At 36.5% G+C, this 13,486-nt stretch overlaps 2 protein-coding genes across 2 annotated transcripts in view; one reads left to right on the top strand and one right to left on the bottom strand.

The window, feature by feature from the left end:
* Positions 1-1,972: 1,972 nt before the first annotated feature.
* LOC126260073 (serine palmitoyltransferase small subunit A) lies at positions 1,973-3,183 on the bottom strand. Its single transcript, XM_049957272.1, has 2 exons — positions 2,949-3,183; positions 1,973-2,830 (listed from the first exon to the last, which is right to left on the bottom strand). Exons 1-2 carry the CDS (start codon positions 3,046-3,048, stop codon positions 2,679-2,681), a joined length of 252 nt encoding a protein of 83 aa, XP_049813229.1. The 5' UTR covers positions 3,049-3,183; the 3' UTR covers positions 1,973-2,678.
* Positions 3,184-3,296: 113 nt separating this feature from the next.
* Positions 3,297-13,486, top strand: part of LOC126260072 (ADP-ribosylation factor-like protein 2) — a 113,731-nt gene continuing 103,541 nt past the window's right edge. Inside the window, exons 1-2 of the mRNA XM_049957271.1 lie at positions 3,297-3,568; positions 12,457-12,567. Of these exons, the coding sequence (XP_049813228.1) occupies positions 3,504-3,568; positions 12,457-12,567 (176 nt within the window). The 5' untranslated portion in view covers positions 3,297-3,503. The remainder of the gene's footprint in view (positions 3,569-12,456; positions 12,568-13,486) is intronic.

A 13,486-nucleotide genomic window follows, 5' to 3' on the forward strand; every position in this document is an offset into this window, starting at 1 on the left:
ACCTGTACTAGATACCACTGGTGTTCGATGTCTGTAAACCAACTTAACTGCCTGTACTTTATTTTAGGTTGCAAATATTGAAATAGGATTGATAACTGTGTGCACATTTCTGCTTTGTATGTCCTCAAACATTTTTCTTCTTTCCTATTACTGGTGCGTGTGTGTTCTCCGGTGTAGTTTGTTCCTTTACACTGGTTGAGATACTTTTCAGGCAGGGGACCCTGTTGTCATGATCTATCACATAAAAAGCCCACTTTTCCTACCAATGCCAACAGGAACTTTACTATGCACGGCCCACCCTGACCACCTACACTCTTACAATTCGGTTCACCAATCTATACTATTAAGACCTAGTGTAACCTCATCTCATATCCTCAACTGTCAACAATGCATTCTGCATCTCGGATGCAGTCATCAGCACCATTTGCAGCTTGATCGGTGCTCATTCATGGCACAAATTAAGGGGCTATTTTCTTTGGGTCTCGACCTGTCAGTGCACGATCTCTCTTCAGGTATTCCCTGTCCTACCCACTATTACTACCCGATTATCTTTAGTGAAATTCTTGTATGAAAATACTCTTTCACCTGATTGTGCCCTACAGTTGGCTTGGAAAAAGCTGGTGATCTAATAATCTAACTACTCATTTACTATCTGGCAAGACAACTACCAAGTAGCAGTACTTTCTTCTTCCTATCATCCACATCATGGGCAAAGTCTGCTGCACATTTCTACCTATATTTCTGCTGGAGGCTCATCCCAACTATGACAGCAGCAATCTGTTTCTGGAACTTGCAACAAAACTGCCAGACTGTGCTCTCCTCCTACTAGCTGCTAGTTCCAAACCATTTCCCTTCATTCTCCGTAGGTCGTACTTGGCTTCTTCCTACTGCGACTAAAGTTCACAGATCTTCCTTTCCTGATCCTCTATAACCATTGCATATCTTGTAGTGCCAAGAAACAGCCTCTGTAGCTTCTTCGGTGGCCTCGTCGGAACAATCATCCCAGTGAAACAATTTACTACAATCCTCACAATGAATCCTACTACTCATTTTCTCACTTTGCCATCATAGCTTCCACAGTCTGCAGACATATTGTATTACTAGCACACATATTCAGTACATAAAGTATATGTAAAAACACACGAGATTTAGTACAAAGTTTGTTACATGCATGAGTTCAGTATACTACCTGTACATAAACAAATGTCTGACCTAGGTTGTGTCTACTGAAATTTTAGCATACAGATAATGGATGCTACAAGGTAGCTCACTAGCTTCTCTCCTCCTGTACTCCAACTCTAGTCTCACACCTCATGCCTCGTCTTCAATATAATGCACTCAAACATAAATGGTGCACCTGTCACCTAGCCAAGCTACTTTAAGATAGTCAAGGTCTTAAGGGTCTTTTCTTAACAAAAATCAATTTGAGTAACAATCTCAGCCTTTTATGTGATATGAGATTCAGTAACATTGCTTAAATATGTAAAGGAAAGAGAGCAGCCTTTATATAACTGGAATATTTTTAAGTTAAAAAATTAGCAAAAATAAAATAACAGAATTAATACAAAATATTTTCCAAGTTTAAAAAAGTAAACCCTGCCTTTCCTGCAACTTTTAAAACCTAAAAATTAACTGCAAGTGATGTGTTATTGCAAATCTTGAGCCATGATGGAAAATCATAAAAGCAATCACAAAAAGGTACTACACTGAACACTACACAGTCCTGATAAGTCTACTACTAACAGAATCATAAAAGAAACTTCAGTAAACTTTTCAACAAAGCACACCTCCAATTCAACAACAGAAAGCTGGTATGCATAATTTTCCCCTCTTTTTCATGAACCACAACCACACAAAAATATCAAATATAAACTTTTTAATTTTATGATGAGCAAAGTATATAACTTACAAAAATATCACAACTAATGTATAGTGTAAATCTGAGAAAGAACTTTCGGATAAAATAAAGCAATCATTCATCAAACTCTTTATTGTAAGTTGATACAGTAGAAACTTTAGCTTTGGAAACAAATGCTGCTTCAAAAATATAAGATTGTAATTAGTAAATGAATTATTGTACAACAACGTTTGAGAATTATTCTCCCATATTTTCAAATTACTAATCAAAATAACTGTATGGAATATAAACATAGATCCATTCTTCACTGAGTTTTCTCATTACTGAGGAGAAGCTTGGCACAATTTTGCTTAAATGTTATTACCGTCATTACAATCTTACTTAAAACATAAGAAATCACCAGTATGTAACACTAAACTTTTTACAAATAAAGAGTTTAAATCACTGTGTTATGTATTTTCCTTCTTTTCAGAAAAAAAGGAAACATTAAGTACAGCTCAACATATTCACACACATCAATTACTTATCAGCCTTATGTACAAAATTCTCAGCACCTGTCAAGTTCTAGTAATCTAATAAACTACAGCATTCTACTCTCTCATCAATTATTATACATTTCCAACATTTGGGTGCACGACATTATAATACAGTTGCGACTGGTACTGGGTTTAAAAAACAATAGATACATGCTTTATAAAAAAATACAAGACTTTAATTATTTACAAATGTTAAGGTGCATCACAAGGAATATGAACAGTACATGACATCAATGGATATCTGTTTCTCAGTCTATTCAATACTGTTAATAGAAATGTTCCAATTATCTATCCCTATTATTTGTGTAGTGATAGTCAACTCCTAAGCTACTGCTGTCAAAAATCCTGAAATGTGCCAGCAGCGACATTGTGTAATGTGGTAGATAAACATACGACGAATAGCAAATAAGTGCTACAATGAGAACAATCATCCCATCTTTATAAACTGTTAAGGAAATATCAAACACAAATTTAGGTATTAAATTTAATTTCAACAAGCTTCACGCGTCCAAGTACTTATCTACTATTGTTGTACCCAACACTAAAAAGGATACTCAGTAACTTCTTTTCCCATGGCTCGAAAACGTACATACACGTAACGAGTTCATACTGTAGGTACCAGTATGACAACAGTTTCCAGATTTTCTCAAGCATTTTTCATATGAATATCACACTGTAACATCCAAAAAGATGTAATTTTCTGTAGGAGCGAAAGCCCGTAACTCTTTCTCGAACAATCCAACTAAACTAAATATCAGTCCTTTGTTTGCGGGTGCTGCCAACATCCGAATTCCGATCAGTGCTTACACGCGTGAATAAACTGCAAAATACAGGCCTCACGTTTAGTGTGCAACATCTTTGATATTTAATAGTATAAATCATGGTTCTTACAAGAGAGCTCTCATTCCAAATGACACGATAACACGCTCATTTCATCTGCTGTTAACATACATATCGAATACTTGAGAGATACCAACTTCTTACACTATTGACAGTATTGACACTTGATGGACAGTTGAATGACGTGTTTATGTATGTTGAACACAATAGTTTGAAAAGTAGAATTGGATTTTACTTAATCATCCGGGAAATTGTGATTGACAGCCGGAATGGGTCTACTCACCGTGTTGAAGAAAATGAAGATGAAAGAAAAGGAAATAAGAATACTAATGTTGTATCCTTTATTTACCTCGTGAATTTTTCATCAGAAAGCCCTCTACCTATATTCTGATTATTGCAGAGTACTTAGTGTAGTTTTAACGTCAGTGTATGCTGATGATAGGCTTTGAGAATAAGAACCCATACATCTTTCCGTTTGAGCTTGCATATTGTACCCCAATGAACTGACTGAAACGCGACAGGTCCAAAAGAGAGTGGTATGGTATAAATTACGTACTCGGCACCAACGACGCTGTCATTCTGAAACTAGAAGTTTCTGTTGTATTAATATATTTCTGTAAGTCATATTGGGTGATAATTAATACAATTTTGTCAACACATATACAGCTCATGATGATATACTTTAACCGTGCCTGTATCAATTTCCAGGAAATCACTTAATAGGTAGAGAAAGAAGGAAGTTTCATTTTATCGTTCATCACCATTTTTTTGTGTTCTGTTTTCTCGTGGCAGAAATTGAGGGACCGAAACCATAGTGACAATGGGCACTGAGGTAAGGGATTAGAAAAATGGTTAAGAAATTTCCGTGTTAGAAATTGGCAGCAAAAGGTGCTGGTGTGCAGGCCAAGATCAGTAGGCCAAATATCGGTGTACTCTATGAAATTTCATACCATTGTTTTGTGTCATGGGTTAATGATGATCAGTTCATGGACCTGAGGGTAAGCTCATGCATTATGTGGTTATCTTTTGAAAAAAGTATGCCATGGTGTGGCACAATTATTCATTCCCCACTCATTCAAAACACATAAAAGTAAGATTTATAGACATTCACTGATCATGCTTTTAATGTGGTTACACAATTGGTATGATACCCATATGTCAAAGGAAGGGAAAGGGAAATCACCTTTACAAACCTAACTCAAAACAACAAAGCTTATTGGATGTGGGAACGAATTGGTTTGTGGTAAACTGCACTTGGATGAAGCATGAGAAGGACAATTCCTAATGTGCCTCAGGGGTATCTGTAAATAATCTAACTTGGTATTCTAATCCTTTGAAAAGCTGTAATCTTTGCTGCTGTGTGCAGGGTATTGTAAGGGCTATTCTTCAGAGTCTTCATCTTTAAAAAATATTGTACAGTATATAGGAAGAAGAAGGAGAAGCTCAAACAATATCGATAACACCAAAAACTCACACATAACTCCAAAGCCTGGTAGGCCTATTAGAAATTTCACTTGACCTACATAGGTCAAGTGAATTCCATGGACCAACAAAAACCTGCAAAAAAAGGTACTTGAAATTTCACTTGGCCTACGTAGTTCAAATTAAATTCACAATGGGCAACAAACCATAACAACTGGAGGAATGACTATTATTACAACCTAACCAGCCAAAATAACTATAAACCGCTAAATATGAACTCAAGCTACCAACCCAAACCGCAAAATCATGAGAAACGACTCTAGTATTTGACAAATAAAGCTAGGCTGGTCCTTAACCAACAACTAATAAATTTCGTTGTATGATTCATACCAAGTACCAAACAAAAACCACAAAAATTAAGTTTCAAACCATTAACAACATTCTTAACTACCAATCCCAAAACCAAAAACAAATCACTAGCCAATAACATGTGACATTAAAATAACTCACTGACAAATCAACAAAAACAAATCCCTTTATACTTATCATGTGGCACTAAGGCCAGTGCTACACTTACATAATTCACAAACAATATAGGAACCCAAACATCCCATACTAGTGTGTGGCACCTCTTACTCCAACGTGCCCTTTGCAAGCATAATCTGCAATATGCTGCACCACAGTGATTTCATACAAGACAACACTGTTACACCTCAGATCAAATCCAAATGCTGGTTCTGTAGTTTTCAGTTGACCTGTGCCAGATGAATCTGGGGAGTCATTCCATGTCAAATCAACACATCTATTTTACCTCACCCTCTTAGATTTTGCTGAAAGTTGGTATACTTATAGTGGGCACTGAGACTAAGAAAAATACCAAATTTCAATTTTTTATCTCAAACCATTCCTGAAATATGGCTATGTAAACTTTTCAAAAACCAGCCAAAAATGTGTGAACCGACTTTTTTCAAATTGTCCTAGGAGCTGCCCTAATTGAGCTAGAGAACTGGGAAAGGTGTCATTTTGCATGCTCTTTCCAGGGATATACAACAAAACATAGCTTCTACTTAATAACCTTTTACAAAATACTAATTAATATTTTGATTTAATTATAATTTTTTTACAAAAAGTACATAATTGAAAATTTTCAAAATATTTCCATAACTACTTCATACTATTGTAAATCACATGGCAAAATATAAATCTGGAATGATGATGGGTTCATTGTTAAAAAAAATTATTCCAGACTCTTGTTTTTCACTAACGGCCCTAGTTTGAACAAATTGACCTTTAACAAACAGGAATTTCTTTAAAATATACTGAAAGGTAAGTAAAAAAAGTAGGCTATTAGAAATATCAAAACATCACCTTATTAAACCAAAACTAATCAGCATATTTTATAATTAAGTTGATTGCCTATTTTAATTTCATACAACTTCACTAACAATATAGTAACTGATATAACAAAAACAAGAAATTGAGCATTTAACTACAAACTGAAATAAAGTATGAATAAGTACAAGTATTTACATAATAGTTCTGGTCCATGAAGTTTGAAATGGAACTATTATACAAATTAAATACGTAATGCTTGTTTTTGAGTAACAGGTATCCGTACATAGCTAAATTTAACACAATAGTTACTAACAATAATTTTGAAACAACTTTCTATAAAATATACATTAACACTAACCTGAGACAAAAATTAAGTTTTGAGTTGAAAGCAGTTTCCCAATAAATTGTCTTGGAACTTCACATATTACATTTTAATAAAGCTGACTGGGTTTGGTTTACATCACTTTCATTAAGAATGTATGTTCTCCCTGTCAGAGTAAATGGATTCACTTTTGTGAGACCATCCACAACTGACACCCACAGGTCATCTGCATGTGCAGGATAAGAGAATGACTTAGCTGGTCCACATGGATGAAGAAAAGTTATTTTCACTTCATCAAGTTCTTCATTTTTTTCTAAAATGTACCCAAGCTACCAGTTTCTGCCATATACAGTGGTGATATAGCCTGATACATCACACAGGTACAGAAAGCTGGCTTAAGCCAGAGATAAATTCTGCCGAAATTTTTACAAAGGTACAGACGGTGTTTAGAAAGGATAGATTGCATGCAACCAGTCGTGGAGTGTTCGTCGCTGTTAGTAGTAGTTTATCCTGTAGTGAAGTAGAAGTGGATAGTTCCTGTGAATTATTATGGGTGGAGGTTACACTCAACAACCGAGCTAGCTTAATAATTGGCTCCTTTTACTGACCTCCCGACTCAGCAGCATTAGTGGCAGAACAACTGAGAAAAAACTTGGAATACATTTCACATAAATTTTCTCAGCATGTTATAGTCTTAGGTGGAGATTTCAATTTACCATATATAGACTGGGACACTCGGATGTTTAGGACGGGTGGTAGGGACAGAGCATCGAGTGACATTATATTGAGTGCACTATCCGAAAATTACCTCGAGCAATTAAACAGAGAACCGACTCGTGGAGATAACATCTTGGACCTACTGATAACAAACAGACCCGAACTTTTCAACTCTGTATGTGCAGAACAGGGAATCAGTGATCATAAGGCCGTTGCAGCATCCCTGAATATGGAAGTTAATAGGAATATAAAAAAAAGGAAGGAAGGTTTATCTGTTTAGCAAGAGTAATGGAAGGCAGATTTCAGACTACCTAACAGATCAAAACGAAAATTTCTGTTCCGACACTGACAATGTTGAGTGTTTATGGAAAAAGTTCAAGGCAATCGTAAAATGCATTTTAGACAGGTACGTGCCGAGTAAAACTGTGAGGGACGGGAAAAACCCACCGTGGTACAACAACAAAGTTAGGAAACTACTGCGAAAGCAAAGAGAGCTTCACTCCAAGTTTAAACGCAGCCAAAACCTCTCAGACAAACAGAAGCTAAATGATGTCCAAGTTAGCGTAAGGAGGGCTATGCGTGAAGCGTTCAGTGAATTCGAAAGTAAAATTCTATGTACCGACTTGACAGAAAATCCTAGGAAGTTCTGGTCTTATGTTAAATCAGTAAGTGGCTCGAAACAGCATATCCAGACACTCCGGGATGATGATGGCATTGAAACAGAGGATGACACGTGTAAAGCTGAAATACTAAACACCTTTTTCCAAAGCTGTTTCACAGAGGAAGACCACACTGCAGTTCCTTCTCTAAATCCTCGCACAAACGAAAAAATGGCTGACATCGAAATAAGTGTCCAAGGAATAGAAAAGCAACTGGAATCACTCAACAGAGGAAAGTCCACTGGACCTGACGGGATACCAATTCGATTCTACACAGAGTACGCAAAAGAACTTGCCCCCCTTCTAACAGCCGTGTACCGCAAGTCTCTAGAGGAACGGAGGGTTCCAAATGATTGGAAAAGAGCACAGGTAGTCCCAGTCTTCAAGAAGGGTCGTCGAGCAGATGCGCAAAACTATAGACCTATATCTCTGACGTCGATCTGTTGTAGAATTTTAGAACATGTTTTTTGCTCGAGTATCATGTCGTTTTTGGAAACCCAGAATCTACTATGTAGGAATCAACATGGATTCCGGAAACAGCGATCGCGTGAGACCCAACTCGCTTTATTTGTTCATGAGACCCAGAAAATATTAGATACAGGCTCCCAGGTAGATACTATTTTAATTGACTTCTGGAAGGCGTTCGATACAGTTCCGCACTGTCGCCTGATAAACAAAGTAAGAGCCTACGGAATATCAGACCAGCTGTGTGGCTGGATTGAAGAGTTTTTAGCAAACAGAACACAGCATGTTGTTATCAATGGAGAGATGTCTACAGACGTTAAAGTAACCTCTGGCGTGCCACAGGGGAGTGTTATGGGACCATTGCTTTTCACAATATATATAAATGACCTAGTAGATAGTGTCGGAAGTTCCATGCAGCTTTTCGCGGATGATGCTGTAGTATACAGAGAAGTTGCAGCATTAGAAAATTGTAGCGAAATGCAGGAAGATCTGCAGCGGATAGGCACTTGGTGCAGGGAGTGGCAACTGTCCCTTAACATAGACAAATGTAATGTATTGCGAATACATAGAAAGAAGGATCCTTTATTGCATGATTATATGATAGCGGAACAAACACTGGTAGCAGTTACTTCTGTAAAATATCTGGGAGTTTGCGTGCGGAAAGATTTGAAGTGGAATGATCATATAAAATTAATTGTTGGTAAGGCGGGTACCAGGTTGAGATTCATTGGGAGAGTGCTTAGAAAATGTAGTCCATCAACAAAGGAGGTGGCTTACAAAACACTCGTTCGACCTATACTTGAGTATTGCTCATCAGTGTGGGATCCGTACCAGATCGGGTTGACGGAGATAGAGAAGATCCAAAGAAGAGCGGCGCGGTTCGTCACAGGGTTATTTGGTAACTGTGATAGCGTTACGGAGATGTTTAATAAACTCAAGTGGCAGACTCTGCAAGAGAGGCGCTCTGCATCGCGGTGTAGCTTGCTTGCCAGGTTTCGAGAGGGTGCGTTTCTGGATGAGGTATCAAATATATTGCTTCCCCCTACTTATACCTCCCGAGGAGATCACGAATGTAAAATTAGAGAGATTAGAGCACGCACGGAGGCTTTCAGACAGTCGTTCTTCCCACGAACCATACGCGACTGGAACAGGAAAGGGAGGTAATGACAGTGGCACGTAAAGTGCCCTCCGCCACACACCGTTGGGTGGCTTGCGGAGTATAAATGTAGATGTAGATGTAGATACATATTGTAACTTCAGTTTGTCTGGTGATGTAGTTTCTTCCCTCTCCCAACTCTGCATATCACCTGAGAAGTATTTGACTATTAATTTTGATGTAGTGTTGGGAATGAAAGCGTGAAATTGCTGTGTTCCTTTGATTGTCAATGCCTCTTCAAGTCGGCTTTTTAAGAATATTTCTGAAGCAGCATAGTCTTCTTGACTGGATATGCAAAATCAGCATTTGTGATATTATCTACTGCCGACTCAAATAGATCTCATGCGGTTTGGATCTAATTTTGGTATGGCCTTTGCAAACTTGCACGAGCTGCCAGTCTCTTTACTGAACCTTCTACTCCATCACAAGGCCCTTTCCCATGTACTGTGACTGAAAAGTGCCACTCAGCTTTTATGTTGAAGTCTTCCTCATGAAGGCAAAGGTTCAGGAATTTTTTCTTATTTTTATACTGAGCGGCAGAACTGTCAGAATAATAGTATATCTTTTTTGGAATAGCTTCTTTTGAAAGGTGTAAACCGCAGTTGTATTGTGCTCCAGGTAATCAGAAACAATGACAAAGCTCATATGCTCAATTTTGTCTTCCTGTTTGTAATATATAACAAAAGGATGAATGGTAATCTGTTGTCTTGTTCAGTGGAAACTCTGAGCTTCATCCTGTACAACTATACTATAATTTTCTGAAAAATCACATATTACAACAAATTCAGATTCCATAAGGTTTTTTCTTGTGGAGTTAAGGAATGTTTGTTGTTGCTTGGCAATGAAGTCATGCCGAATAATGCTCCTAATTACATTGTTTTGCAGTCCAAAAAAATTTTGAAAGAGAAAGGATTCATGGAAGGTCCAAACCCAAACCCAGGGAAGTTTTCTGAACAATTTCCAGATTACATCGGTCAACTGACATCCACTGTCGGAACTGAACTTGTTCAATTAAGTTTTCATGAAAAGAATCTTTTAAAATTTTACGTATGACAGTTTCTCCTGGGCAGTATTCACAGTTTTCCATGTTGCAATCAACTGATGATGGGTTGCAAAGCATTTTTGCAATGTAATGCTTATAACTGTTTAAGCTGCTGTTTGTTACTGTATTTAGTTTGGCATTTTCTATCATTGATTTTATGTTTTGGTGAGTTGTGCTCACGCAGACAGTGTGTGTGCCACACCGGCCAGCTAATACACAATGTTTTGATGTCAACTCAGCAAATTTAGAGAAACCTATTTTTATGTTAGGAAACTTGTCTTTAAAATGCTTGTAAGCTTCTTTAAGGTTACACAAAATAAGTCTTTTTGATATTTTTGTTTTATTTCCACTTGTTTCTGTAATTGTCACACAATCTTTAATACCTGGCATTGCCCTCCTAACTTCATCATTTTCATAAAATGAATGTACAGTTTTGACAGTTTCTGTTGGTAAACACTTCCCTGGTTTTGGGTTTGGACCTTCCACGAATCCTTTCTCTTTCAAAATTTTTTTAGACTGCCAAACAATGTAATTAGGAGCATTAAATTCCCTCATTATTTTCCTGACACTCCACTTTTCAGGTAAACTTGTAAGAATCATTAGTTTTTTTGCTCTACTTATAGAATTTTTAAAGTTGCTTTTAAAATTTTCAAGAACGGATTCATCAGTATCAGTATCTGACGAAGTTTCAGGAGCAACAAAAAGTTTACGTGTCATTGATGAGATTTTCTTCACTTTTGATTTGGCGTAGTGCCTAGATGTTACTTTTCTCTTGTCAATTGGGTACTCACCTAGTTCTTGAAGTGTTGTGTTAAATGTTTTAACGGCTACTGAAGTTGGAGTGTAGTCAGGGTCCTGGTCTCGGATGATTATCTCTGATCCAGAAGATTCTTCTTCAACACTTTCATCACTGATGGGCTCTGGTGTATTTTTCAATTTGGTTACATCTGTCCTACATTTATCACAAATCTTGGCACCACTTGGTATTTGAGGAAATAATTTGGGCATCCATGTTGTGACATTTCTCAGTTTTTTTCTGTCCCTAATAAAATGATTTGACTTCTTCAATGGATTACAACACTGCACTCTTACAGCACTGCACTTTTTACTTGGTTCCATATTTATACAAAAACCACTTATAAACTGTCCTTCAATGTACAGATTTACTTGAAAATGAACTATTAAATATAATAGATACAGACTGGTCAACACAGAGGTAACAATTGATTTGCACTAAAACCACAGTGCACAATAATGCTGTAGGCACACAAAGCCTTAGAAGGTAACAATGCAGACTACATCATCTCAACAATGGCTCCAGTCTCTGAATTATTGTACAGACATCAAGCCCTATGTATACGGTCCTCTACTGACGTACCACCTTAAAGGTCAGTTTGGTCAAACTAGGGCCGTTAGTGAAAAACAAGAGTCTGGAATAATTTTTTTGAACAATGATCCCATCATCATCCCACATTTATATTTTGCCATGTGATTTACAACAGTATGAAGTAGTTATGGAAATATTTTGAAAATTTTCGATTGTGTACTTTTTGTAAAAAAATTAAATAAAATATTAATTACCATTTTGAAAAAGGTTATTAAATAGAAGCTATGTTTTGTTGTCTATCACTGGAAAGAGCATGAAAAATGCTGCAAAATGACACCTTTCCCAGTTCTCTAGCTCAATTAGGGCAGCTCCTAGGGCAATTTTAAAAAAGTCTGTTCACACATTTTGGCCAGGTTTTGAAAAATTTACATGACCATATTTCAGGAATGGTTTGAGGTAAAAAAATTGAAATTTGTCATTTTTCTTAGTTTCAGAACCCACTATAAGTATACCAACTTTCAGCAAAATCTAAGAGGGTGAGGTAAAATTTTTATTTAAAGTGTGTTGATTTGACATGGAATGGCTCTGGGGAAAAAAAAATATTAACAGCTGACACAGCCTTTAATGGAAAATTATTATGTGTATAACAATTTTTTAACAGTGATATGTTGTTATATACACACATCATGTACTTTGTAATCAGAGACCTGTTCGTATGAAATTCTTTGTGTCAGAAGTATATTTATTTATGGAAAATGACCTTAGCCATTTCTTCAGGGGATTAGACAATGCAGGCAAAACAACCATTCTTAAAAGATTTAATGGTGAGGAGATAGATACCATATCACCAACACTTGGATTCAACATTAAGACACTAGAACATCGAGGGTAAGTCTGAGATTTGGCATCATTAATTGTATTCATTTAAGTTTGCAACCAGGTTATAAACCATACAATGATCAGCTTGTAGAGGACCTTTCCTGTACTCAAATTTTGAAATACTGGTTATAGTTCCCTTACATACTCTGATATCCAAACATGTTAGATTCCATTCATATTGCCTATTAACTTTCTTCTTGGCAGCATGACACAAAGTCAAAGCAAACCACATTAATGCAGTGGTTAACTCTATATGCAGCTGAAGTAAAATATTCAAGAATATTCAGCCAGCTATAGGCTTAGGTGTACTTTCACTAAGAACCACATGAGGATGGCCATTTTAGTGGACCAAAGACATTTTTGTACGTGTTTCAAACCACATCTTACCCATGTCCCTTCCCCTCATGCTACCATACCCTCTTTTGAGCTTTTTAGGTTAAGTTCTCAACACAATGACAGATTTTCATAATTCTGTGTACTTTTCCCTGGTACGTAGTCATTAAAACTGTCACTTCTAGCACGTAACATCCAATATGTTGGACAATGCAAGAACCAACTGACCTCCTACCATAAAAGTGTGTATCAGTTCAATAATTTGCACACATTTTGCTAGTTGGTGCTATATTTACGTATCTATAATATTTAGATAATTAATTCTAAAGAAAATATCAGTGATACAAAGTGTGATGTTGAATCTGTTAATTGAATAATAAATTTCAAAAACAATTAAAAACATATATAGTTATATAGCTACATGCTGGCCTTTTACAGTTATTTCTATTCAAGAATTCTTTTATTGTATAGAAGTAGTTTTTATGGAGGAATAACTTTAACCTCAGTTTGAAAACACTTCTGCTTTCTGTTAATATTTAGTTCCATTGGAATATTATGAAATAATTTTAGAACTATATATTTCATTTCTGTCTGT

Source organism: Schistocerca nitens, chromosome 5 (genome assembly GCF_023898315.1).
Source record: "Schistocerca nitens isolate TAMUIC-IGC-003100 chromosome 5, iqSchNite1.1, whole genome shotgun sequence".
Lineage (NCBI taxonomy): Eukaryota > Metazoa > Arthropoda > Insecta > Orthoptera > Acrididae > Schistocerca > Schistocerca nitens.

What these genes read in the sequence shown, in the direction of transcription:
- LOC126260073 (XM_049957272.1), bottom strand. Translation starts at nt 3,048, where the DNA reads ATGCTTGAGAAAATCTGGAAACTGTTGTCATACTGGTACCTACAGTAT. An exon ending in ATGGGAAAAGAAGTTACTGA is followed by an intron (nt 2,831 to 2,948) that starts GTATCCTTTTTA and finishes CAGTTTATAAAG; the next exon opens with ATGGGATGATTGTTCTCATT.